At 39.5% G+C, this 26,786-nt stretch overlaps 3 protein-coding genes across 4 annotated transcripts; all 3 read right to left on the bottom strand.

Moving 5' to 3' along the window:
- Positions 1–1,356: 1,356 nt before the first annotated feature.
- On the bottom strand, positions 1,357–5,438 carry LOC113033679 (arrestin domain-containing protein 3-like). Its single transcript, XM_080309085.1, has 6 exons — positions 3,924–5,438; positions 3,369–3,426; positions 3,137–3,284; positions 2,730–2,826; positions 2,383–2,639; positions 1,357–2,223 (listed from the first exon to the last, which is right to left on the bottom strand). Exons 1-6 carry the CDS (start codon positions 4,177–4,179, stop codon positions 1,837–1,839), a joined length of 1,203 nt encoding a protein of 400 aa, XP_080165211.1. The 5' UTR covers positions 4,180–5,438; the 3' UTR covers positions 1,357–1,836.
- A 5,530-nt stretch (positions 5,439–10,968) lies between these two features.
- Positions 10,969–14,951, bottom strand: LOC113033680 (arrestin domain-containing protein 3-like). Its single transcript, XM_026187716.2, has 6 exons — positions 14,639–14,951; positions 14,411–14,468; positions 14,183–14,330; positions 13,965–14,061; positions 13,630–13,886; positions 10,969–13,458 (listed from the first exon to the last, which is right to left on the bottom strand). The coding sequence occupies exons 1-6, from the start codon at positions 14,892–14,894 to the stop codon at positions 13,321–13,323; spliced, it is 954 nt and encodes a 317-aa protein (XP_026043501.1). The 5' UTR covers positions 14,895–14,951; the 3' UTR covers positions 10,969–13,320.
- A 1,201-nt stretch (positions 14,952–16,152) lies between these two features.
- Positions 16,153–24,956, bottom strand: LOC113033941 (arrestin domain-containing protein 3-like). Of its 2 annotated transcripts, none has more exons than XM_026188160.2 (6): positions 21,957–22,236; positions 17,939–17,996; positions 17,708–17,855; positions 17,478–17,574; positions 17,141–17,397; positions 16,153–16,969 (listed from the first exon to the last, which is right to left on the bottom strand). In XM_026188160.2, exons 1-6 carry the CDS (start codon positions 22,210–22,212, stop codon positions 16,835–16,837), a joined length of 951 nt encoding a protein of 316 aa, XP_026043945.2. In that variant the 5' UTR covers positions 22,213–22,236; the 3' UTR covers positions 16,153–16,834. The 2 variants fall into 2 exon arrangements, with proteins under 2 accessions (XP_026043945.2, XP_080165230.1); XM_080309104.1 differs by lacking the exon at positions 21,957–22,236 and adding an exon at positions 24,861–24,956 and having other exon boundaries at positions 16,692–16,969.
- Between the last annotated feature and the right edge of the window lie 1,830 nt (positions 24,957–26,786).

The raw sequence follows: 26,786 nt of genomic DNA, 5'->3' as shown, positions 1-26,786 counted from the left end.
GATCTTTGTCTGAACCCACACATAACAGAACAAAGCCAGTCCCAGGGCGCATAGAAAGGAATGAAATGTATCCACATTACTTCAACAAAGTTACAGCTACAATAAAAAAAGGTCTGGAAGAGCATGAATGCTGCGAACATATGATAGTTTGACAAAACTAAAACATTTTAACGTAAAAATCAATGGTTCAAACCCTGTCAGCGTTTTTTATCAATATATGTACGAGCTTTCAGTGAAAACAAGAAATTTTGGGCATGACCTTAAACTTCTCACCCACAGTTTTTGTTTGTATAGACAGATTAAATTTATTATCTCTTTTATCAGCTTCATCCATCCATCCATCCATCCATCCATCTTCATCCGCTTTATCCAAGGCCGGGTCGCGGGGGCAGCACTTGCAAAATGCCTTTCAGCTACTTAAGAAATGTTTACAACAGTTCGAACAGCTAAAATTAAAACTGTTTTTTAAAAATAACAGCTATATTACTGAGGTAAACAGCGACACATGTTACCTTTGAAAATGATGAAGAGGGAAAAACAGACGTTCAGTAGCACTTTTCCCATTTTGGTGGCAGGCGAAAGTAGCCTATCCTATGGTCATGTGCTTGTGTTGTCTGAGCAACAGCAGCAGGTGGGAGGAGCTAAGCATTCACAATATCAATAGATGAGCAATAAATACAATAAATAGTGACCATGTGACACTTTTTAATCCTCTTAAGGAGGAATGAAATGTTTAAGTATCATTTAGATTTCTTTGTTTGCAATGAAATGCTTCACAACTGTCCAGAGGAGTTTAAACTATTCAAGATCACTCTTACAAGTGCTGTCCCTATTCTCCACCCATGACTGGCAGACCTTTTTACAAATGCTAACAGTACAGTTTCTCCTTCCACTAGAAAACCATTGCAACCGATACCACCTTTACTGATAAACATGCAATGTTTGCCACTGTGGCACACATGAGTTATTGCCTGCAACCAAGGTGCTACGACTCCATGGAATACTAATTAGGTTTAAAGGGGTGTAAATCTGTTTTAGCAAGACAACAAGTCTTTGAGGAATGTTTGTGGGGCTGAATGGTTATGTGGTGTTTTTCTCTGTAAAGATTCACCACATAGGATGCTATCGGGATAAAATTCCCTACTCCCTGCACATAAAAACAGCTGGAGCAAAACATTTTTTGTCCTGTTTTCAGCTGATAAATGTCAGGCTTATGATTCAAAATTATTTCCTACTTAATGATCTTTAAGCTTGGGTATAAAACATGTTTTGGTAAAAAGAACAAAAAAGTTTGTTGCACATATGAACCAATGAATCAACATGAATGAATAAAGATCTAAATTAAATGTTAAAATATTCAGTTTTATCAAACTTTAATAAGCTTATATTTATTTTTATCTTCAATGGGGGATGCAAACACAATACTAGCACAAAAAGTAGGCAATGCATGTTTTGGCCTTTGAAAAAACAAAAAATAAAAAAAGCAACATCAGTGGAGGATGTCAATTGGACTGGAGTTGTTCACCATAACTCCTAAAAGCCCAGCTCTATGTCACATTTTCCGATACATGTTACCCACAAAAAGTCAGAAACATTATGGTACATCTTGAGACAGTCTGGGACCAGGAATATATTCATATGTAGGATTTACAAAATGTCTTGACACATGCTCAATTATCCAGGTTAGGAATCCCAAAAAGTATATTCAGTTCATTTCAAGGTAACATTCTCAGTACGAAAAAATGTCTGAACAATTATCCAAGTGTCTAAAGAAATTGCTTACAGTTTATTTAAGGCTTATTCGCTTAATAAATCCAGTTCAGCTTCTACAGTCATTCATTCATTCTGATGCTGGTAAATGGACAAATATAGTGGAGGTTCTTCTCCATGGAGAGCAGTAGGGCCTGGATGTTGCACAGATGGTGCTATGAAAGCTGGAACTGAACCCTGTGAAGCAGCTCCTTGTGGCCACTGGTTATAATCACTTGTTATATTTGCATGCTGAGTGGGATCTGGGGTGGGGTATTGATAAACACCTGACCCTGTGAGTATAGGATCCAATCCAGTGGTGAAAGTAGAGGATGTGAACTCGCTGTAAGCTGGAGACTCAACTGTCTCAGGCCCCACAGCCTCACGACTCTGAGCTGGAGCAAATTTAGAAGGAAGGATGACCAGTGGAAACACCACCTCTGGGTCAAGGGCAAAACTAACGTCCAGATACACCTGGGAAACAGTCAGAGATGAAGAAACTTGTAAAGCATTATAATCTGCAATAAAGATGTTGTGTTAAGACACATATTTACTTTTTATTATTTATCCACAAATGTTTGCAAAAAAGCAGGTTCATTTCTGAGGTAATACAAATCATGTATTGTTTCATACCTTTATGTAATATTCAACTGAGATGATTTCACAGTTATGGAGGGTGGGAATGGCATCGCTGGGAACTTTCAGCTGGCAGGAGGCAGTTTGCTCTGAGTTTGGACGGATAGTGTCTCCGACCATTTTGAACAGCGTTTCCTTGCTGCTATTAGTGTTGTCCTGGCAACTGTACACAGTTACCTGCTGAAGTTTGAATTTGAGCCTTGTGTTCCTGGAAGAGGAGTTGCAGATTTTGGCGACAACAGACAAGGTTTCACCTGTCAAAAGCAAATATTAACAATAAGCTGCATTTTTTTTTTTTTTTTTAGTCTATCAACATTTGCTAGAGCACGTTGCAGATACTTTACCTGGAGAACAAACTCCTCTGTTAATGGTAGCACAGATCTGGACCTGTCCCTTGCAGAGACCACTCATCTTTTTACGCACTGAACTGGACTGTGGACACTATAACAAACCAAATAAACATTTTTCCAGATCAACTAAATGCCTCATGTGGAGAAAATGCAGAAGAAAATACCTCAATGTTGTTTTTAGGCTTCAGATCTAGTCCAGGTAATCAACGCTGAATTCTCTTGTATGTTACATTTGCACTGTTGGTATGTTTGAACTGATGACTATCCCCAAGATGTATAAACAAAAAACTTTAAAGTGTAAAAGGTAATTCAGGTTTTTGAATCTGAAACATTTTTTATTGAATAGTTAGAACACATTTTCCAAAGATCTGATGTTTAACACATGTCACTCTAGTGTTTACCATCATTTGAGGAGTGTGTGGACAGGACTTTGACACAAAGTTGATCTCTTTTAGCACTTTCGAAGGCAGTCGCCATCTCCTAGATACCTTGGCTTCAAAGGTGTAGACAATATTTCCATGTTTTCCCTTAAAGGACGAAGGCATCCTTCTGTATAACAGAACTAATTAGGAATGCATTCATTTGCAAAAGCAAGATATGTATTAATGTTGGATGCTGCAAATTCTCACTTACCCCTCTGGGATTTTGAGCCTGAACTTAAAGATGTGCACTCTTTTTGGAAGAACAGTCCCTGCAAGAGTCGTTTGATTAACATTTGATCTCAATCTCATATTCTCAAAGTTAACTGTTTTCTTTATCTCTGCTACACTATTTAACCCATTGATACTTCCTTTTGTCTGGCTTTTGTTTTGTTTGGAATTACAGATAAAAGTGTTAATATTTTTTAACTATAGCTGCCAATAACAGATAATAAAAGACAAGTTAACCAACTTGAATTAGTTCAATCTTTTTTGTGGTTTGACCTGGAATCCTATCATGCACACCTCGATAACATGTCTTTATTTATTCATTTATTTATTTAGATTTTTGTTCTTATTATTTTGGGATATATCTTTCCTCAGACTCTTCACTTCATAAAAAGAAAAAAAAAACTTTTTTTTTTAAAGTAAGGAATCTAACTGTAGCAATTTTGCTTTTTAATACAACACATTGCCAAATTTCCTGATAAATTTCATAGCTACAAACACCTTTAAGTACAACAAACTCTGTTTGACTTTGACATCCTACCTTCATCGTTTTCTGCAACCAAGTATTCCTTCACTTTGAAATATCTCCTGCGCGCACTTTGCAGTCTCTCGACAGGTACACCTACTTCTGTCCATTCTACGTTAGCGTCCCCTTTGGCTTTTACATAAACGCTCTTGACTTTGACTTCTTTTGTCAGTCTGAAACTGACTGTACCCACTATAGTATCGCCTTCAGAATAACTGCTGTTGTCACTGATTGTTTCAAAAGTCACATTTAAGTTCTTTATCGGAGACATTTCAGAGCCGAGTGAAATGCAGAGCGTTTTTCTAGGAACTAATAAACTGAAGCAAGATATGACAGGAAGCTCCGCCTAAAGAGTGAGATCGTAATTTATGATTCTACCCAATATCACAACATCTAAATATCATATAAAGAGAAACGTCATATATTTACGCAGTTTAGGGTGATGTGAGAAAAACTACCAGGCCACAAACGATGTTCACAAGAAGAAGATCACATTCACAGCAAATTGGCAGGTTTTTAAAGTATATTCCAGTAAAACCCCGAAACCTATTAAAATATGCTTATGATGTACTGGTAATTGATCGCTAGTCCATCTGTAATGGACTAGCGATCAATCAAAAACTGTATAGAGTATTGCAAATTTCACCCCGTGACAACAGCGATAGGCTCCAACCCCGGGCTAAGAAAATTGAAGGATGCTCTTATAAACTTTTGCATCACCAAAATCACTCGTCGGAGTCAGACTGGGCAAAAGCATTTGCCGTGTGATGCGAGCATTGGGTATCGGTATGATTATTCGGAGATATTCCGTCCCATTCAGCAGAGAGGGTTTGTTTTGTTTCGTCAGCAATGATTCAGATTCGTCCCATTTGGGTGTTGAAACGAAACCATCGTGTCCTTTGTGCCGAATTGCGCTGAATTCTGAGACGTGGACTGATTTTGGCTCGCCCGTGATTATGCGGGAAAAGACTTGTTTCTAAGAAAGTCTGCATGCAGTTTGGTCTGAACGGTTAAAAAAAAAAAAAAATCAGTCGAAACAATTTAACTCTTCCAGATTGCAGTGTAGATTTTAGTGTAAATTATTTTGTGGACACGCTGGGTTATAATTGCCCGATAGGCCCTTAAGCAATTACTCTGCCTGTTGTGACTGCTTAGTTTATTGTACACATTACAATGATCTCAATAATGTCGTTGTGTCATGGTCCTGAGTTTAGTGTGTGTGTGTGTGTGTGTGTGTGTGTGTGTGTGTGTGTGTGTTTATTAATTTATATTATTTAATTTAGTGTTATTCGTGGTTTTAGTGCTCCCTACTGATCTGCTACTGTGTGTTATATCCTTAGTTTCTAGTCTTTAGGTTTCTGTTACTGTGCCCCATGTTCACATGTTCGTACATCTCTTATGACCCCCTGTCAGTCATGTGTCCTGGTCTCAGTGTCAAGTCGGTGTCTTAGTCTGTCTCATGTTTCCCGTTTTATTTTGATGGCCTCTCGTCTAGTGTTTAGTCTAATCAGTTTTGCTTCCTCCCTGTCTCGAAAATATTATGGCAACACTGAGAAGGCAAATCATTAAGATGTGTTGTGAGATACAGGTGATGGTGTTTCTGTCTTAGTTCTCTAAGCAGAACTTCAAAAAGCTCAATTCTTCTGGCCAGTTCTTGTCTGAGGTTCAGACTAGGAAGAACGTAACTATAATATTGAACCTGAAATATGATCCCCCCACCCACTAGGGAACCACTCTCAGCTGTGGGTTCACCTTCTTCTGCTGAACTCATAGAGCAGCAAACAACCAGTGCAGAGAAATACCATAGCATCACTTTCATCGCTCACTCCTCAACTCCTGTGAACCATAACAAGTGTGGCCTCTCTAAACATCAGTAACTAAGAAAACATGTAGGTAAAACAGTAGGTATCCTACTTATTGCTGACTTTATTATTATTATTATTATTATTATTATTATTATTATTATTATTATTATTATTAATAATAATAATAATAATAATAATAATAATAATAATAATAATAATAATAATAGTAGTATTGTGCTTGGGTTTTTAGACTCTACCAGTTACACAGATGTCTCTTCCTCTGGGCTGTTTAAAGGGGCAGTTTATACAAATGGCCTTTTAAACAGCCCAGTTGTGTATATACCAGATGCTGTCAGGCTTCAAATGTATGTATTTGTCCTCTCCACAGTCCAATCCATTGTAAGCCATTGATCTACTGCTTAAGTTCACATCTTCAGTTCGAAAATGGAGACAAGCATCGAAATTGATAAATTTTGCAAGCACAAAATGGTTAGTAAAAGAACGTCAAGGAATACTAAATTATGTAATAGCTTAAAATATTAATTTCCATACACAGCGCTTACCACTTGTAAATGGTGATGATCATCACAATACTGTTGATGTTCTGGTTTCTTTTATCAGAAACACGATTCAGTGAAACACAGCTGAATTAAATTCCCCTAGTCATGCATATAATAAATATGTGAGTCACATACAAAACTCATTTCTGCATGCATATACAGACTAAGAAACACATCATTTTACGCAGCCCACATTTGAAACTATATATTATCCTTCTCTAAGCTCTGATTGTTGTACATATATTTCCTCATTTACATACAAGTTACTCACTTTCACAACGCTCTGAGGCTAAATAAAAAAATACTCAGCATCCTCTACAAACATCCAGTACAAACATTTGCTTTTTCTCACCTATTTGTCTCCATCTAGTGGTGGATTTCCAACAGATAAAATTGTAAGTAGATTATTAATTAATTAGTTGTGTGAGAGCTGGAATCTAGGAGTTAGCGCTACCCATAGGCGAGTGCAAGCAGTTAGGATTTCTTAATTTGAGGTGTCAGTATTTGATGGAAATCCTTTGTTGAGATTGGTGGCGTGACTGGACTAGAGTGGTCCATTGCTAAAGAGGTAGGGCAAAGATAACAGTGCGTTAGCTTCATAGCATAAGTGCCTAAGTCATTTTTTGGTCAAATTGAGATTTTTGCCTAACTTTACTCCCCTACCACTGCTGCATCATCCTGTCCGTCTGCCTATGTCATTGGCCAATCACAACACTCATAAGAGTCAAAAAACATACTTGCCTAAGTCATTCATTTGACTTAGGCAGTTTTACCATTGGACTTAGGCAGTTTTGCTACAATCAATTTGACTTAGGCAGTTTTGATGTATGCAAAATGGCTGATAAGAAGAAGAGGTTGACCGCAAGTGAAGCCCTTGCTCTTCTTTTTGATTCATTTACATCTGGTAAAAGTTCATATTTTTTTAGTTTTTTGGTCACTAAATGTATTTTCATTCAATCAAAGAGGTTATGACCATGTTAAAAGATTACTTTTTTGTTGCAAACAAAGTATGATGGCTAGCTAACATTAGCGTTAGTAGTGTAGCATTAGCATAGTAATGTAGTACAAGCTAGCAGCTAGCTAACAGCAGCATGCTACCAGAGTAAATCTTTGGCAATTTCAAAGGCAATTTGAGCATTTTCAGCAAGTTTGCAAATTATATTATGTTTCAAACATTTGCTTTTTATTAGGAGGAGAGTCTAAGGACGGGGGACGCCCTGGGTTCATTGTTAATTGTTAAATTGGACTTTATATTGACTGTGTTCAAATGACTGATACTGGTTGAACTCTATTGCCAGTAATATTCATGTAGCCCTTTGAGGCGACTGTTGTTGTGATTTTGGGCTATACAAAAATAAATTGATTTGATTTGATATTAATAGTACAAATTGATTTTTTTTTTTTACATAGCAGACATTTTGACTACACAAGTAGATTTAGATGTCATCTTGATTTACCATTTTAAGATACTCCAACAGCATTTTATTTTCTGTTGTATCATCAGGAAAGGAAGTTGATGTGAACTTAGAGGAGTTGGTGGATATAGATGAGGGAGAAGGAGGAAATTATGTTGATATGGGGCAACAGACTGATAAGCAGCCAGAGGAAGGAGAGGAAGATGAAGGAGAGGAAAAGAAAGGGGAAGGAGAGGAAGATGAAGGAGAAGAAAAGGAAGGGGAAGGAGAGGAAAAGGAAGGAGAAGGAGAGGAAGATGAAGGAGAGGAAAAGAAAGGGGAAGGAGACGAAGATGAAGGAGAAGAAAAGGAAGGGGAAGGAGAGGAAAAGGAAGGAGAAGGAGAGGAAGATGAAGGAGAGGAAAAGAAAGGGGAAGGAGACGAAGATGAAGGGGAGGAAGAGGAAGGAGGGGAGGTGGAAGCAGAGGAAGAGGAAGCCAGTCCAACCCCCAGCACTTCTGCTGTTCGTCACAAGCGTCCACTGCCCCATACGTGGAAGAAAAATGTCATCAAAGAAAAGCGTCTGAAGGGAGAGAATTACAAGAATACAATGGGACAGGAGAGACCACCAAAGGCCATGGGCCCACCATGCACATCACAGCACTGCTTCAAGTCAACGAAAAGAAGTTGTGAGCTACTGACTGAAGTTGAGAGAAGAGGAATCTTCAACAATTTCTTGTCCATGCCTTCTTGGGAGACACGCAAGGTGTATATCCAGACTGTTGTTGAAAATGTGCCCATAAAACAGAAGAAAGGTGGTGTTGATTCAAGGAGAACAACATCTCTGCTATACCACCTGCAACTCTCAGATAGATGCAAAATACCTGTGTGCAAAAATCTTTTCTGTTCCACACTTGGTATTGCCCTGAGAACCATTGGATCATGGTTAACTGCAGGCATGAAACCCAACACTCATACCCAGCCCAACCCCAAGATCAACAAGACTGGTCCTCATATGCCAATATCAGATGGAGACCAGGCCTTCCTGAAAGAGTGGCTCTCTGGAATACCTACAGTCCCATCCCATTACTGCCGCCAGGTTCCCTCTTATCAGAACAAGAAGTTCCTGGAGCCAGGAACAGTTTTGAGAGAGCTTCACAAGGAATACCAGAATGCTGCCAATGAGAATGGAAAGCGTGCTGTGAGTGAGACATACTTTCGGAAGGTTTTTGGAGAGCAGGATTACTCTGTGTTCATTCCAAAAAAAGACCAATGTGACATCTGTGTAAGCGCCAAGGTAGGAAATACAGATGAGGATGCTCTTGCTACACACTTGAGATTGAAGAGTCAGGCTCAAGCTGAAAAGGCTGCAGACAAAAATGAATCCAGTGACACACTTTCAGTGTGGACAATGGACCTTCAACGCGTTCTTCTTTGCCCCCAGACAAAAGCAAGTACAATGTACTACAAAACTAAATTACAGATGCACAACTTTACCTGCTTCAACATGAACAACAGAGATGGGTACTGTTATGCTTGGGAAGAACATGAAGGCTCCCTCAGCAGTGAGGTTTTTGCACATCTGCAGTCCAACCACTTTGAGTCTGTCCTACAGGCCAACAGAAACATTGAGAAAGTCATTGTCTGGAGTGATGGCTGCGGGTATCAGAACCGGTGTGCTACCATCAGCAACGCCTACCTTTACCTGGCCATGAAGCATGGTGTCAGCATTGAGCAGAAATTTCTAGTTGCAGGCCACACACAGATGGAGTGTGACTCCATGCACAGTCTAATTGAACGGCGCATTGTGCAAGACGTTTACACTCCACGAGATTACGTTGTCATCTTTGAGGCTGCACGCATTAATCCATCCCCATACAGGGTGACTCAACTATACCACAATGACTTCATGAAGTTATCTGGCACCTATGTCACCAATACTCGACCCGGCAAAAAAGTTGGGGACCCCACAGTCCATGACCTCCGGGCTTTGCAGTACTTGACTGATGGACGGATCAGGTACAAGCTGGATTTTGAATCTGACTGGGAAGACCTGCCTCGGCGCATCAGCATACCCGACAACAAGCCATTCAAGTGGATCCCACTCTTTCCTGCTCAGTTGCCCATCACCCTGAGGAAATACAGTGACTTACAGTCAATGAAAAATGTACTACCAAGAGTGGCCCACAAGTACTATGATGATCTTCCTCATCAGTAGTATACATAGCCTACCAAATAGTACACACACACACACGCACACACACACACACACACACACACACACACACGCACACACACACACACACACACACACACACGCACACACACACACCCGCACACGAAGAGAAAGAGAGAGAAGAGAGAGACAAACACACACAGACAGATACAAACACACATAGACACACGCACACCTCTTTTATGAGCCTACAGGCCTCCTCTGCAAATTAATGGGTGGGTGAGGTGAAGTGAGTAAGTCTCCTTACTCTAGCTGCCATTTTGTGATTAAAATTGAAAAGTTACAGTGTGTTATGGTTACATTATAGTATGTCATGTTCATTTTATAGTTTGAAGAAAAACTGCCTAAGTCATAGGCATAATCTGCCTAAGTCACTTTTATTAGACAAAAGAAATGATGTTGGGTTTTGTTCTTTTTCCATACTTTTCCTCACATATACTTAAATGTTCTGTGAAAATATCAATTAAAAATATGCATGTGATATTTAGAAAATTAGTTTTTTCTTGTTTTCCGAAAACACAAAAAAATGACTTAGGCAATTATGCTATCAAGCTAACGATGTTAGGTCTGAGTCAATATGGTGCTTAGTATTGAGCGCTGTGTTTAATCTTTAGGACAGTTTTGGTAAAGTTTGGTAAAGCAGGAGGAATACCCCCTGTGAGCTTTGTGATTGTTTTTATAAATATATTCCAGTTTTCTGATTTTCACACCAGACTGCTGCTTCAGACTGCCTGGCTGTTTTTAGTATTTATACTGGTTAGTATCGCTCAATAGATGGGAACCAACTGTCAGTCTGTAGTGTGACCTAACCTTGTTTTTTGTTTCCCCACAGGAGATGAAATGCTGCGGTAAGTTATTGTGGTTTCCTAACTGCTCCTTGCATGCATCGCATGTAGGGCAAGTTGACGTGTGGGCATTCAGTGGTTTTTTTGATGGTTTTTCTTAAATAGTTCCCACAGTAGGGCGTAACGTATGTTATAAAAGTAGTATGTAGCATTATTCTTGACATTATTACCTAGTGTAACTCTCGTTGGAAGTGGAGAAAAGAAAAGAAAAAACAATGTCTTAACAAATCAGTGATCGTCTTTAATGGAAAAGGTAACACTCTTCCTAAATGTGTTAAAAGTGAGGCAAACAATGGAAAGTAGAACAACCTGCCCCCTAAATCTCTGACCACACTTACCACTTTTGTATGATGAAATGTACAAACACACAGAGGTGTGAGAAAACACATTGGTGCATCTCCCAAAGAGGCAGCAGTGGAAAACTATGAGCTCAGAGCAAAAACGGAAGGACATAAATAAATGCAAGCACTCACAATGACCGACCTGCTCTAACATGTGTAGATGAGTCAAAACGTTCTTTACAGTGTTTTTATTCTGAGTCTAAACTCTTGTGCAGTTCTCTGTTACCTATCGTAGCTACTTTTGTGCTGGCGAGATGTTTTTTCCATGCTCGCTCGCTCTCTCCCTCCCCACGCCCCTGCTTGGTTAAATTGTGCATATAATGGCAGAGTGTTACTGACATGTTGTGTGCGGTAAAAATGGTCATCACCACTGTTCAAAGCTCTTAAAAGCAATATATCTCACCTTTATGCTACAATCTTCTTAAGTCCAGCGTTTATCTATGGCAACTTGCTATACTATTGCTCAGGGCAAACCAATCTCTTCTCTCATCACACACAGCCAAAATGTGTTTGTCCCCCTGGATTCATCAAAAAAATCCAATTAACCGTTTGCATTTTCATAATGTTTTAATATTCCAATTTGTTCCAATTCATCTTAGGAAATAACTGTTTTACCACAGAAGGCAACCGCTGATTTTCTACAATATATTAGAGGCTTTACTCTTGATTTTTTCAGCTTTGACTAATAAGTAATCATTATATTATAACCAAAAACCTTCTATAAAGCTTCTTTGTTTCATGTACATTACGATAACACATTACATTGCAGCTGCTGTGCAGGTTGAGGAATGACCCTCTATCCCTTTGATAGCACTGTGACACATACATCCAAGTTTAGACATTCACCTGGTGGCAGTTTATTCCTTTAACCATCCATCAAGTTATTTTATTGGATGTTATCAAGATGCTGTCATGCTATGATCACAGTGCTCAGAAACATCTAATTTTAATAATGAAAGCTCTCAGTTATAAGATTTTATCAGCAATTTTTCAAAACAAAAGCTTCCCATTGACAGTAATCAGATGTGAAAAGTGCTTCTGAGTCTGTTTCAGCTGACAGTGAAGGCATTGCAGTATAAAACAGTAAGTAGTTTAACAGAGACCATGTTGGTCATCACGAAAACCATAAGCTAGGAGTAATGCTAAGTGTTTTGCCTCAAGAATTTGATATGCCACCATACATAGAACAACATAAACAATTCAATATTTTTCAAAGTAAAGTGCAGCATACTCCTAAGGATAACACTGCTAAACAGACCTTTCACCTCAAATCTCTAAGCATAAACACAAATTATATGTGACATTGTTTTTTATATACATTTAAAACAACAGACAATGCATTTACATTCCAGTTTTCAAAACACTGAAAAAACAAGCAAAATTATAATAACAAATATAAAAATGCGATCTATAATTAAAAACATGTCTGTTGTTAAACAAATTGTTATGTGGAGTATAGAGAGTAGAAGACTGACTAAAGGAAAATCACTTACTTCTCTTATTGTTTGTTCTGTCACTTCTTGTGTCTCTGGTTACCCTACTGATATCAAGAGGTGAAAACTGCTCAGTCACATGATTTAACCCCCAGTCCCATTTTTCAGGCCCTTTAAAAGTCACAGTTTTGGGGTACAGCTCTGATTACTTGGTATAGTATATGGCCAGCTACGTCTAAATAGGGTATAGGACATAGAAACTTTCTGCAACTGAACACATTCATGATTTGTCCAGTTAGTCTTATTTTCCCTCCAAAATATTAAATATTAAAAACACAGTTTTTGTATAACACATTTAATTCCTTTGTGGGACAACAGCTGGAAGGCCTCTTCTGTCCTGCCAGTTGATCATCAACAAGAAGGGGGCAGCTTTATGATTCTGCCTTCTGAACCCTGTTTAACCCATACCCAACTGTGACTTTTGAGGTGTCCCCTGCTATTAATATTTGGCCCATTCACTTACACTCACAGTGTTTCATTTTGATGCTGGTAAATGGACGTATATAATGGAGGTTGTTCCCCCTGTAGAAAAGTAGTCAGAGTAGGACCTGGATGTTGCATTAAAGGTGCTTTAAAAACTGGAGCTGAAATCCCCTGTGCAGTAGCACTGTGTGACCACTAGTTAGAATTGCCACTTGTTATATTATCATGCTGAGTAGCATCTGGGGTGGGGTAGTGACCTGACACTTTGGGCTCAGAGCCAAATCCAGTGTGGAAGGCAGGGGAAGCGAAGTTGCTTTAACTTGTGACCACAGTTGTCCCAGGTGGGTGAGGCCCCACAGCCTCACCAGGCTGAATGGCTGCACATCTGGAAGGAACGATGACCAGTGGAAACACCACCTCTGGGTCAAAGGCAAAGCTAATGTCCAGATACACCTGGGAAACAGTCAGAAATTGAGAAACTTGTAAAGAATTATTATTATCTGTTCTAATTAATACATAGTTGAGACACACATTTCACATGTAGCATATTTATTCACACATGTTTAGAAACAAAGCAGTTTTATTTCTGAGGGGATGTGATGTCACCAAGAAATTGTTTCATACCTTTATGTAATATTCAACTGAGATGATTTCACAGTTATGGATAGTGGAGATGGCATCATCAGGAATCTTCAACTGGCAGGAGACAGTTCGCTCTGAGTTTGGACTGATAGTTTCCCCGACCTCTTTGAACAGATTCATCACCCACTTCTTAGTAGACTCATTGCAGCGAAATACTGTTTTTTGTTCAAGTTTGAATTTGGGCCTCGTGTTCTTGGAAGAGGAGTTGCAGATTTTGGCAACAACAGATATAGTTTCACCTGTAAAAATCAAATCAGAACATTAAACTGCATTTTTAAATCTATCAACACTCGCTGCGCAGCGTGAAGTTACTGTACCTGGAGTGCAAACATTCCTGTCAGTGGTAGCAGACATTTGGACCCGTCCCTGGGAGAGCCCACCTATGTTTTTACTCACTGTACCAGATTGTGGATGCTATGACAGACCACATAGACAAACATGTTTACAATTTAATGCGTGTGATTTTTAATGTGAGTTTTTTCACAAAGCACTTTCCAAATATCACATTTATAGCACGTATCAGTGCAGTGTTTACCATCACTTCCCAAAACTGTTGAAACGTCTTGGAAATGAAGTTGATCTTCTTTTTAACTTTAGAAGGCCACCACCAGCTCCTGGACATCTTTGCTTCAAACATGTACACAATTTTTCCATATACCCCCTTGAAGGATGAAGGCATGCTCCTGTAAACAAAACCAGTGGGAAATGTATGCATTTGCCAAAGCATCGTATGACAGTATTAATAATTCAAATTCCCACTTACCCCTCTGGGATTTTGAGCCCGAACCTAAACGTGTGGACCCCTTTGGGAAGTACAGTGCCTGCAAGAAACGGTCAGCAAATGTCAGCTTTGTCACAGAGCTACAGTGATATACTTACAATTTACTGCTGATCATTGAAGCCAGGTTATATTCCTTAAATGTAGTGTTTTCTTTATGTCGGCTGCACAATTTAACCCTTGCATTCTTCCAAGTGTGTTAAAGCCTCTCACCTTTACCATTTCTTGCAATTAAGTACTCCTTCACTTTAAAATATCTCCTTTTTGCAGTGTGGGTAATCTGGAAATATCCTGTTCCTTCTGTCCATTCTGCCTTGACGTCTCCTTTGGCTTTTACAGAAAGGCTCTTAACTTTAACCTCTTTTGTCAGCCTGAAACTAACACTGCCCACTATAGTATCTCCTTCAGAATAACTACCGTCTTCGTTGATAGCTTCAAAGGTCACGTTTAAGTCCTTCATCGAGGACATTTCCGAGCTGAGTTGAAGACGATGCGTTTCTTAGCACCGATAGACCGATTTAAGGTGCATGACGGGAGGCTCCGCCTAAAGAGTGACATCGTGACTTATGATTTCAGATAATAACAAAAGTTAAGAGATGAGATGCTCCACGCATTGATTTAAGTATGATATACAGTATAATGAAACATTTGAAAACTTATTGCAATTTACGTAGTTTAGCAAATAGACTAGCCTACTGAATAGTGCTGAACATGAACTCGTTAAATCGAAGTCACGGTCGTACTGAAAGATTCATACATCTCGCTAAGAAGACTGTGTTTGTATATGATCGCTGACAAAAAATAAATAAATAACCATAACACTACTCAACAATCTGTTAATACTCCCTCCTGTAGTTTAGGGTACATGTAAATATGTCTTCAATAAAAATAAATAACGTGCTCGTTACATAAGAGCTTATTTACGTTATTGCTGCTCATTCAAGAATTGTAAGCAAGCATATAAGTGCAATTTCAACACCATAATGCACATCTAAAGTAAAACTTCACTGCAGAGTTTGGTCATCCACATTTGCAAGTCAAAAAATACGTAAATGAGGGAAAAGTAGGTTATACACTTGTGTGATTTGTGTGAGCAGCGTTACCATGTGTGCGTGCGGTTTGGTCGCTGCTCTGAACCCAGATGAACAACTTAAGTGAACACCGCTGCCTTTCCGAGAAACGGCTGTCTGTGTAATGTGAAAAAGAGGGAGAGGTGTATAAAAGTTTTTTTTTTTTAACACACCGTTTTTTAATCGGTAGCAGCTAAATAAAGGAAAGGCAACCAAGGGAGACCAGAGTAGCGATTAGGAAAATGTATTTACAATCAGATTAATAACAGAATAAATACATAAACCTCCTCAAAAACATTGACACCTAAATGGAGAGAGAAAGAAGCCATAATCGTCTCTCAGGGGAAGTACTTTATTTTTGAAACCGTCTCAGCAATACAGCATGAGTATTCTCAGCTTGTCCTATCTTCACCTGCCTCTCTGGTCTCCCTTGCCAACTTGTTCCTTGCTCTGCTTAGCCCTCTCTCTATCTGTGCTGCGTGTTCTTCTTCACTGGTGTTTACTGGGGTACTGTGTGTGTATTTATATTGTATTGTTGCCTCCTAATGATTCCTTAATCAGTCACCGACCTTTCACTGTGTCAGTTCTTCGAATAAGTCCAGTGAGTAAAGCTGCTAACAGAAAGGGATGGTAGCCAAAGAGTACAAAAACACAGTGTAGCAGTTAAAAACATTTGATTTATTTATAATTTCAGAAAAAGCCAAAGGCAGTTAAAAACAGCAAAAAATAAAATCAAGCTAGCAGTCCATTGTTGTACATTAAGTGCACAGGTGCAGGGGTCTTAAGACAAATGCTTTGGAACCCATCACAGCAACCAGTCTTTTAACTGTTGTGTCTCACTGGGGAATGCCTTCCCCATGCCCATGCCCATGCCACACCAGTTCCCCCAGCATCCGTCAGTTCTTTCCATTTTGATGCTTCCCCTTTCTCTGCTGCTGGCACATCATCTTTTATACAGAGTAAGCAGGTGTTGATAATTGCTTTGTTTAGGAAACTGTAGTAGGAAGTCACAACTTTTCAAAATAAAAATATGCAAAATATATAAAAAGTTGCAACTATTACTGGACATTTCTATAATTAAACATGTCAGATTACTCTTTTAATTTACCCTGCATACACTCAATAAATGTCATTGTCCTGGGTCATTTTGACCCAGCATTCTTAGTTTTCTTGTGTTTTTGTATTTTGTTCATTATTTATTCCATGGTTCCTCGGTTGTTCAGTTTAGTTTATTAGATTTCCCCCCGTGTCTTTACCCCCTGTGTCCCCGTCCTGTATCTGTGAGTTCCTATGCCTAGTTTCTTTTCCTTGTGTTTTATTCCATGGTTTCCCCAGCTCGTTATGTCTGCGCCCTTTTCCCAGGTGGGTAAGCCCCCACAGCCTCACCAGGCTGAATGGCTGCAAATCTGGAAGGAACGATGACCAGTGAAAGCACCACCTCTGGGTCAACGGCAAAGCTAATGTCCAGATACACCTGGGAAACAGTCAGAGATTGAGAAACTTGTAAAGAATTATTATTATGTGTTCTAATTAATACATAGTTCAGACACACATTTCACATGTAGCATATTTATTCAGACATGTTTACAAAAAATGCAGTTTTATTTCTGAGGGGATGTGATGTCACCAAGAAATTGTTTAATACCTTTATGTAATATTCAACTGAGATGATTTCACAGTTATGGATAGTGGAGATGGCATCATCAGGAATCTTCAACTGGCAGAAGACAGTTCGCTCTGAGTTTGGACTGATAGTTTCCCCGACCTCTTTGAACAGAATTATCAGTGAGTTCTTAGTGTGGTACTTGCTGCGGTACACTGTATTTTGTTCAAGCTTGAATTTGGGCCTCGTGTGCTTTGAAGAGGAGTTGCAGATTTTGGCAACAACAGATAAAGTTTCACCTGTCAAAATCAAATCAGAACATTGAACTGCATTTTTAAATCTATCAATATTTGCCGTGCAACTTGAACCTTTATTTTACCTGGAGTGCAAACATTCCTCTCAATGGTAGCAGACATTTGGACCCATCCCCGGGAGAGCCCACCTATGTTTTTACTCACTGTACCAGATTGTGGACTCTATGAAAAACCACATCGACAGAGAAGATTTTTATGATTTATTGCCTGTGATTTTTAATGTGATTTCTTTTATACCAAACACTTTTCATTTAGCACACGTTACATTTCTAACACTTATCAGTGCAGTGTTTACCATCCCTTCCCAAAACTGCTGAAATGTCTTGGAAATGAAGTTGATCTCTCGTTTAACTTTAGAAGGCCACCACCAGCTCTTGGATATCTTTGCTTCAAGCATGTACACAATTTTTCCATTTTCCCCCTTGAAGGATGAAGGCATGCTCCTGTAAAACAAAACCAGTGTGGAAAGTGTACATTTGCCAAAAAAAGAAGATAAAATGTTAATGAATATTAAATTCCCACTTACCCCTCTGGGAGTTTGAGCCTGAATTCAAAAGTGTGGACCCCTTTGGGAAGTGAAGTCCCTGCAAGATAAAGCTAAACACTTTTAAAAATGTCAGCTTCTTAAAAGACATACAACTATATTTACAGTTTACTGCTGATCATTAATATTTACATACATATTCTTTGAATGTAGTGTTTTGTTTATATCTGCAACACTATTCGAGTAACTACAAAATACAAGTTAACCCTTACATACAGTTCATATTTCATGCTTTCACAGTATTTAAGAGTCAAAACTGACCAAGGTCAAGAATGACCTCTTAAGTGTTTCCAACAAACTACACTACAGATAAATTTACAATCTATAAATAGCTTGTCTGACATTAATAAATGGATGATTAATCCTTAGTTAATGTTTCAGAGAGCAGGAAGAGTGTATTTTTTTAATGTTTTTTAACACTCATTTTTAGAGGAAAAACATTTGCTGTCACAGAATAGCATGTCATGTGTCATGTAAGACATGAAATTATAACAGTCATAATTAATTAAATATAAGTGAAAATGGGAAGACAGTACTGGAACTTTTGGAATTTATTATAACCATTTACAAACATTGCAACCATTAAAAATTGCCCTCACGTTTTATCATTAATTAAAAAATAATCACAACAAACATGCAGGTACAAAATGTGCTTCTTGGAAACTAGTCCGTGCATTTAAAGCAGTGTTAGGAATAATTGCATATTTGTGGTACTTGCATGTTTCCTCAGCTCCCTAAAATGGCATCCATAATCTTGTGAACCTACAAACTCTCTTTTCATCTGTCTTGAGATCAACAATTAGGACAGGACAATTAAAGTGTGGCCAGAGGGGACAGACGCAGTGCTCCAGGACAGATTTAAAAACACAGACTGGAATATGTTCACCCACACAGACCTGGACCAGTACACCTCATCTGTACTGGATTACATCTCCGAAACCACAGACAGTGTCACCACCCCGAAACAGATCACCATGTACCCCAACCAGAAGCCTTGGATGAACCGGGATGTTCGTCTCCTCCTGAAGGCCCGCAACACCGCCTTTAGGTCAGGAGATGCACACGCCTACAGCACAGCCAGGGCTAATCTAAAGAAGAGCATCAAAAAAGCCAAACACCATTATAAAAAGAAGGTAGAAGAACACTTCTCCAACTCCAACCCCCGACGCATGTGGCAAGGACTCCAGACCATTACAGACTACAGGACCACCAAACCCTCCCCCGCATCCTCTGATGTCTCCTTCCTCAACGAGCTCAACAACTTTTATGCTCGTTTTGAGCGAGGGAACCCCACAACCACAACCAAAGCAGACATGACGCCAGACCACCAACCTCTGACTCTCTCCCCCACCGATGTAGGAGCGGTGCTGAGCAGGATCAATGTCCACAAGGCTGCAGGTCCCGATGGCATCCCCGGGCGTGTTCTCAGAGCGTGTTCTGGGGAGCTTGCAGGAGTGCTGACAGACATATTCAATCTGTCCTTGGCCCACGCTGTGGTACCGGCCTGCTTCAAATCCACCTCCATCGTCCCGATACCCAAAAACTCCAACCCATCTTGCCTCAATGACTACCGCCCAGTAGCACTCACCCCCATCATCACTAAGTGCTTAGAGCAGCTGGTCCTAGCACACTTCAAATCCTGTCTCCCCCCCCACCCTGGACCCCCACCAATTTGCATACCGCCAGAACAGGAGCACAGAGGATGCAGTCTCCATCGCACTGCACTCTGTCCTCTCACACCTGGACAACAACAACACCTACGCCAGAATGCTGTTTATAGACTTCAGTTCAGTGTTCAATACAATCCACCCCTCACAACTCATCAGGAAACTGACAGACCTGGGCATCAGTTCCCTCATCTGCAAATGGTTACTGGACTTCCTGACCAACCGCCCCCAACATGTCCGGCTGGATAACCACTGCTCATCTACCATCACAATGAACACCGGTGTACCACAAGGCTGTGTGATGAGCCCTTTCCTCTACTCCCTCTTCACCCACGACTGCAGACCTGCTGATGGTTCCAACACCATCATTAAGTTTGCAGATGACACCACGGTGATTGGCCTCATCAGTGACAACGATGAGGCCGCCTACAGGGAGGAGGTGGATCGTCTGGCTGAGTGGTGCGACACAAACAACCTGCTGCTTAACACCGAGAAGACCAAGGAGCTCATCGTGGACTACAGGAGGAATGCTGACCCACATCCACCCATCCACATTAAGGGGACGGCTGTGGAGCGTGTGAGCAGCTTCAAGTTCCTGGGAGTCCACATCTCCGAGGATCTCACCTGGACGACCAACTGCTCCAAGCTGGTCAAGAAGGCTCACCAGCGCCTCTTCTTCTTGAGGACTCTGAGGAAGAACCACCTGTCCTCAGACATCCTGGTGAACTTCTATCGTTGCACCATCGAGAGCATCCTGACCAACTGTATAACAGTCTGGTACGGGAACTGCTCTGCCTCGGACCGGAAGGCGTTGCAGAGGGTCGTGAAAACTGCCCAGCGCATCGCCGGAGCACCACTTCCTGCCATAAAAGATATCTACAGGAAGCGGTGTCTGAAAAGGGCTGGGAAAATCATCAAAGACCCCAGTCACCCATCACATGGACTCTTCACCCTCCTGCCCTCTGGGAGGCGCCACAGGAGCCTCCGGACTAAGACCACCAGGTACCGGAACAGCTTCTTCCCCACAGCTGTCAGACTCCTGAACTCTGCCTCCTGACATCTGACCCACGTTAAACTCATGGACTGAACATACACACCCCCACAATGGACAACTGTACCCTCAAACACACAATAATAACATGGACTGAACCACCACTCACAACCACTAGCACTTTATATAGCCTCTGTAGAAACTATCTACACCCTCACTTATCTTAACTGCACTACTGTATAGCTCTGTGTAAATAATCATTCTGTACATTCAATAATCTTTAATCCTACAACTGTTTACAACTTGCATAGTTCCCATTTCTGTATAGCTGTATATCTCAGATTTCTGTAAAGTTATTTATTTCATATTCTGTATAGTTTTTCATATTTGTATCCTGTTCATAGCCTGTACATAGCTTGTACTCACTACAGCCTGTACATACTTAGTTATAGAATATTCACAACATACTTCATACCGTGTACATTATAACATACCATAATAGACCCATTTCTGTAATATACTTACATATCTATACTATTGCTAATATATATTGTAATATACCTATATCACTAAAGCACTTCTGGATGGATGCAAACTGCATTTCGTTGCCCTGTACCTGTGCATGTGCAATGACAATAAAGTTGAATTCTATTCTATTCTATTCTATTCTAACAAGCTCAGAATCAATTAATTTTATTGTGTTCATTTTTAGATTTTCTTTCAGAGTTGGTACTTGTGCTTGCAAGTGCAAGGCATGAGTACTAACAGATAGGCACATACCTTCATTTATGTAGTGCTTGTCTACTTTTATTGACTGCTAAAAGAGGTTTTGAGTACAAGTCAAATTGTAATCATGCATTCATACTGCACTTTATTCCTTACATTTCATCTTCCTCACATCCATGGCCAATTTAGAATAACCAGCTGTCCTAACACATGTGTCTTTGGGAGCAAGAAAACACAAAACATAACTTTTTTGGTTGTGGGCCAAATTATGGAGTGACTTCTCTTTTTACACCTTTATACTTTTTGCTGTTGTGATTGATGGATTTTATGATATTCAATTGTACTTTTTTACTACACTGTACTATTTTTGTTTAAATTCAAAATGGATCAAATCTCAAAAAGGATGCATGGTTTAATCAGTTTTCATTAGTTTTCTCACTTTATTTATTATAATTAACATTATTTTAATATTTAAACATTTTTGTTGTTCTTATTGTTTCAGTACAAATCTTTATTTCCATATACGCTTAACTTCATGGGCAACTGCTTTTATTATAAAATTCTACAAAAAACAACAACCTCGCCAGATTTTAAAGGTGAGAGTAAAACCTCTTACCTTTAAGTGTTACACCAATTAAGTAATCCTTCACTTTGAAATATCTCTTTTTTGAAGTGACAGTCATTAGATAATCTCCTATGTCTTCTGTCCATTTTGTCTTTGCGTCTCCTTTGGCTTTTACGGTGAGGGTATTAATGCTGACATTTGTTGTCAGTTTGAAATTAACTGTGCCCACTATAGTATCTCCTTCAGAATAACTACCGTCTTCATTAGTCGTTTCACAAGTCAAATAAAAGTCCTTTATCGAAGGCATTTCAGAGATGAGTGAAAAGCGATGTGTTTCTCATCACAGATAAACTGATTTATGGGGCATGACAGGAGGCTCCACCTAAAAATTAACATCATGACATCTGATTTGACCACATTTATTACGACATGAATTTAAGCTGCAACCTCATTTTGACCAAAATGTGTCACCTATTAGTTGCAGAAAAATCGGGACTGCTATGTGTTTGGGTGGAGAAGAAAAAAATCTGGGTGAGACAAAGATCAGAGGTTTAGAGCACCTGTCACTGGTAACCCACAGGTGGCTTGTTTCAGTCCCTGTTTAGATAAAGATGTCTATCTCCAATACACTGGTTTTGTACAGTATATAATAACTGACAAATGAATAATCATAACATAACTCAATAGCTTCATAATTTCCCTGTCTTCTAGGTTACATGTAAATCTAATGTCTCCAAAGAAAGACAAGAATCCATCAAAGTGCTTATTATATAACAGTTTATTTGCATGTTTTTGGCTGCTTAATACAATGTGCAAAAGGTTATAAATGAAATTTCTGTCAGGGCTCTGTGTGCGGGCAGGCAGAGATGAGAATCCAAATGCAGGACTCGGAAAACGGAATGCAACTCAAAAACCTCAGCTTTATTGCTGGCAAGAAAACAAAACATGAAGTGAGGACTGAACACTGAGACCAAAAAACACACAGGCATAATCTGATGGTACGACATGACACTGGGTTGAGGACAACACAGGGCTAATATACACAGGGTGGTAATCAGGGAATGGGTAACAGAAGGGAGACACAGCTGGGGGAGATCAGGGCTAACGAGATGGGGGAGCTAAGCTGCACACACTAACATAAGACAAAGACTTTCACAATAAGACAGGAAACAAGAAACCACTAAACAAAGATGCAGACACGACACAGAGACAGACTAGACACTGAACAGAAACTGCAATACACATGAGAACCCAAAACCTAAGAACTGATACCTCACCAAGAATAACTGAAACAGATCTATAATGATAATAATAAACAAAGCACCAGAACATCAGAAAATAATCCATAATGCAAAAATAGACCAAAATATAAGAAACTCAAATGCTGGGTCAACACTGACCCAGAACCGTGACAATTTCAGCACCATAACGTACACCTAAAACAAAAATTCACTGCAGGGGCTGACCATCCTGATTGGGAATCAGAATCTGCGCAGACTAAGCAGGTTATACATTTGTGTGTGTGCGTGTGGGTGGGGGTGGGGTGTTTTGTTTTTTAAATTTAATTACATTTTTTCCCACTGCATAACCATGTAAATGTGTGGTTTGGTTGCTGCTCTAAACTCAATTGAACAGCTTAGATCAGGGGTGGGCAACTCCAGGCCTCGAGGGCCGGTGTCCTGCAGGTTTTAGATATCTCCTTGGTCCAACACAGCTGATTTAAATGGCTAAATTACCTCTTCGAGTCTTGAAGTTCTCCAGAAGCCTGATAATGAACTAATCATGTGATTCAGGTGCTTACACAGGGTGAAATCTAAAACCTGCAGGACATTGGCCCTTGTGGCCTGGAGTTGCTCACCCCTGGCTTAGATGAACACCTTTCTAAGAAACAGCTGTATGTGTAATGATAAAGAAGAGGAGAGGCCTAAACACGCCTAAATTCCTAAACATCAACACTAACTTCATAAGAAACTACACAGCCCAAATGTATGAAGTCATGCTGTAGCCCAGGTGACTGCCAATGACTGCTTGGATCAACAAAAAAGAAACAAAGACTGGATCAGAGAATGAAGCTTAAGCCAAAGGACTGAAACACTTACGGAGCCCCGCAAGGGACATGGGAGAAAAAAAAAATTAAGACGGACTTTTGCGAGATCTCGCAAAACAAACTCGGGATCTCGCAAAACTTTTGCGAGATCCCGAGTTAGTTTTGCGACATCTCGCAAAAGTTCAGCGTAAATTTTTTTCTCCTATGTCCCTTGCGGGGCTCCGTAAACACTGAAGCAAAAGAATATCTGTAAGAAAACAATTTCCGTTTTTTTCTCATTTTTGTTCTGTCTGTTTGTTTGTTGCTGAAACGCTGTTAGTAGACATGTAGGAAAGAGTGGGCACCCTCATGATTCTATACTGGCTCAGCACCTAGCAAGCAAAGAAATTGAAAACTGGCTTCTGTTTTCTGATTGTGAATGTCATTACCATCATTACTTTGTTTGACAGCTGCTTTTCCTTGCTCTGCTTAGCCCTCTCTCTTTCTGTGCCTGTGTTCTTACTCACTGGTGTTTACTGGGGTACTGTGTGTGTATTTTCATTGTATTGCTGCTTCCTAATGATTCTTTAATCAGTCACCGACCTTTCACTGTGTCAATTCTCCTTATAAGTCCAATTCTGGAGAAAAGTTTGGTTGCTTTCAAGAACCTAAATAAGTCTCCTAATGAGTCATCACACATGAGCAAATAAACTAGCCCTAATATTTGCATACATTTACTTGGCTATCCTTTTGCTTTACAGTATTGCCTGCAAAATCAAATCAAAATGGATTCTACTGCTTGTCTTTCTTAACACTGAGTACAATAGCCCATTAGCCCACACAAGATGCATCCTCAACCAATTCAAAGTCTCCTGATTACAGCGTGCTTCACTCCATTAGTACCCATGCCTCTTATTTCTCCCACCTACCTTTGTACCATACATAAAGAAAGAAGAGTGAAAAGCAGAAGAAAGAGGGAGGTCCTTTTCCATCAGGGAGAGAGTTCCTGGTCATTTTAGAAAAAGCCCAAGGCGTTCAAAAAGCAGAAAAACTGCAGATAGGAAGCAAGAACTTTTCAAAATAAAAGTTTGCCAAAAATACGAAAAATAATTAATGTATAAAACCAAACTAAGTAAACGGTAGGAATAAAACAGGTCCTGTCAGGCCAGCTCCACCTAAAGAGGGCAGAAGATGATGGAACTTTCTATAATCAAACATGTAAAAATAATTTTTACTTTAGCCCTGAAACACTCAATAAAAGGAAAAAATAATAATTTTTTTTTAAATGTAGCTTTGAGTCACTTTGTGTAACAATTGCTGAAAGGCTACTAAGTGACCTCAAACCAGACGGGAGCATGACCAACAACAAATAACTGGTGACCAGCTTTCTTGTCTCCTTCACTAACCTGTTCAACTGTGACTTTTGAGGTTTCACTTGCTGTTTATATTTAGCTTAATTGTTTACCAGATCCAGTTCAGCTTCTATAGTAATTAATTTTAATGATGGTAAATGGAGGCTTATAATGGAGGGCCCCTGCTTAAATTGAGGCAGAGCATCAGGTCCTGCATATTACTCTGAAGGTGATATGAAAACTGGAGCTCAGAACCCTTGTGGAGCAGCTTGTGGCCACTGGTCACCACTTGTGTGCTTGTATGTCAAGTGCGATCTGAAGTGGGGAACTGTCAAATCCTGGGTACAGGATAAAATCCAATAGGCAAGGACAAGGGAAGTGATATCACTGTATCTATAACTTTGAGCCCCAGCTGTCCAAGGTGGGGAAGACCCCGCAGCCTCACCAGGCTTAATGGCAGCAAATCTGGAAGCAACAATAGGTGGAAATACCACCTCTGGGCAAAGCTAATTTCCAAAGACACCTGAGAAACATGTAAAGATTTATTATTTTCTCTTGTACTGTAAAGATATTAAGATTTTGAGTCAAGACAAACACTTCAATGGGTCAAATAAGCTTAGTAATATATTTTTTAAATCAAAGTTCCATGTATGAAGCTATTGAGAATCTATAATTGACATAATTGATTGATAATTTAATTCATGTTGTGCATTTTTGTAGTTATTTTTGCATACCATTTTTTTTTAATTAATAAGCTAAAACATTTCCTGTGTCTATCATTTATCTGCAAATGTTTGTACACTCCGTACAAGAGCGTAGTACAGAGCGTAGTACTCCACACTGTATATAAATTCCACTTGTTTTGCACATATTCAACTCTGTATATTATATATATATTATTATTATTATTTTATTTTTATTTTTATTTATTTATTTATTTTTTTACTATTTAATTTGTAAAAATGTGTATACACACACACACACACACACACACACACACACACACGTAGGAAAATATTTAGTATACACATCCAGAAATGCATACACTATTATATATTGTACATATATTTATTAGTTTCAGGTTGGCCATTCTTGTATTTTGCTCGTTTGTGTTGTTGTGTTTGCACATCTCTGTTGCTTGTGGGGCTCGCACACAAGAATTTCACTCGCATGTGCTGTGCCAGTGTGCCTGCACATGTGATGTGACAATAAAAAAAAAAAAAAAAGTGATTTGATAGTAAGCTCTAATACTGTAACCACCACACTCACACTGCAATGGGGTATACAAGATTTCTTGTTTCCCCTCCAAGTCAGACTACTGGCTGAAGACAACTCCAGCCTGGAATCCAAGGCCCAAATCCTACACAGTCAGGATCGTTAGCCTGGTTACAAACAAGAGAAGGTGGTCACTTGGAAGAACGAGCAGCCAAAAACTTATCAATCCTGCATTTCCACCCACATTATCAGGCCTGGCTTTGTTAGAGGGTGGGTCTCTACACCAGC

The sequence above is a fragment of the Astatotilapia calliptera genome, chromosome 12 (assembly GCF_964374335.1).
Source record: "Astatotilapia calliptera chromosome 12, fAstCal68.1, whole genome shotgun sequence".
NCBI classification, from domain to species: domain Eukaryota; kingdom Metazoa; phylum Chordata; class Actinopteri; order Cichliformes; family Cichlidae; genus Astatotilapia; species Astatotilapia calliptera.
This window is presented reverse-complemented; position numbering and strand designations above follow the sequence as displayed.

Bases quoted from the DNA above. Each gene is read 5' to 3' on its own strand.
- LOC113033941 (XM_026188160.2), bottom strand. From the start codon at position 22,212: ATGCCTTCGATAAAGGACTTTTATTTGACTTGTGAAACGACTAATGAA. The intron at 17,997-21,956 runs GTAAGAGGTTTT...TTTATCTTGCAG, and splicing joins AATTGGTGTAACACTTAAAG to GGACTTCACTTCCCAAAGGG. The intron at 17,398-17,477 runs GTAAAATAAAGG...TGATTTTGACAG, and splicing joins GAGGAATGTTTGCACTCCAG to GTGAAACTTTATCTGTTGTT.
- LOC113033680 (XM_026187716.2), bottom strand. From the start codon at position 14,894: ATGTCCTCGATGAAGGACTTAAACGTGACCTTTGAAGCTATCAACGAA. The intron at 14,469-14,638 runs GTGAGAGGCTTT...CGTTTCTTGCAG, and splicing joins AATTGCAAGAAATGGTAAAG to GCACTGTACTTCCCAAAGGG. The intron at 14,331-14,410 runs GTAAGTGGGAAT...TTTTGTTTACAG, and splicing joins GGGCTCAAAATCCCAGAGGG to GAGCATGCCTTCATCCTTCA.
- LOC113033679 (XM_080309085.1), bottom strand. From the start codon at position 4,179: ATGTCTCCGATAAAGAACTTAAATGTGACTTTTGAAACAATCAGTGAC. The intron at 3,427-3,923 runs GTAGGATGTCAA...CGACTCTTGCAG, and splicing joins GGTTGCAGAAAACGATGAAG to GGACTGTTCTTCCAAAAAGA. The intron at 3,285-3,368 runs GTAAGTGAGAAT...TCTGTTATACAG, and splicing joins AGGCTCAAAATCCCAGAGGG to AAGGATGCCTTCGTCCTTTA.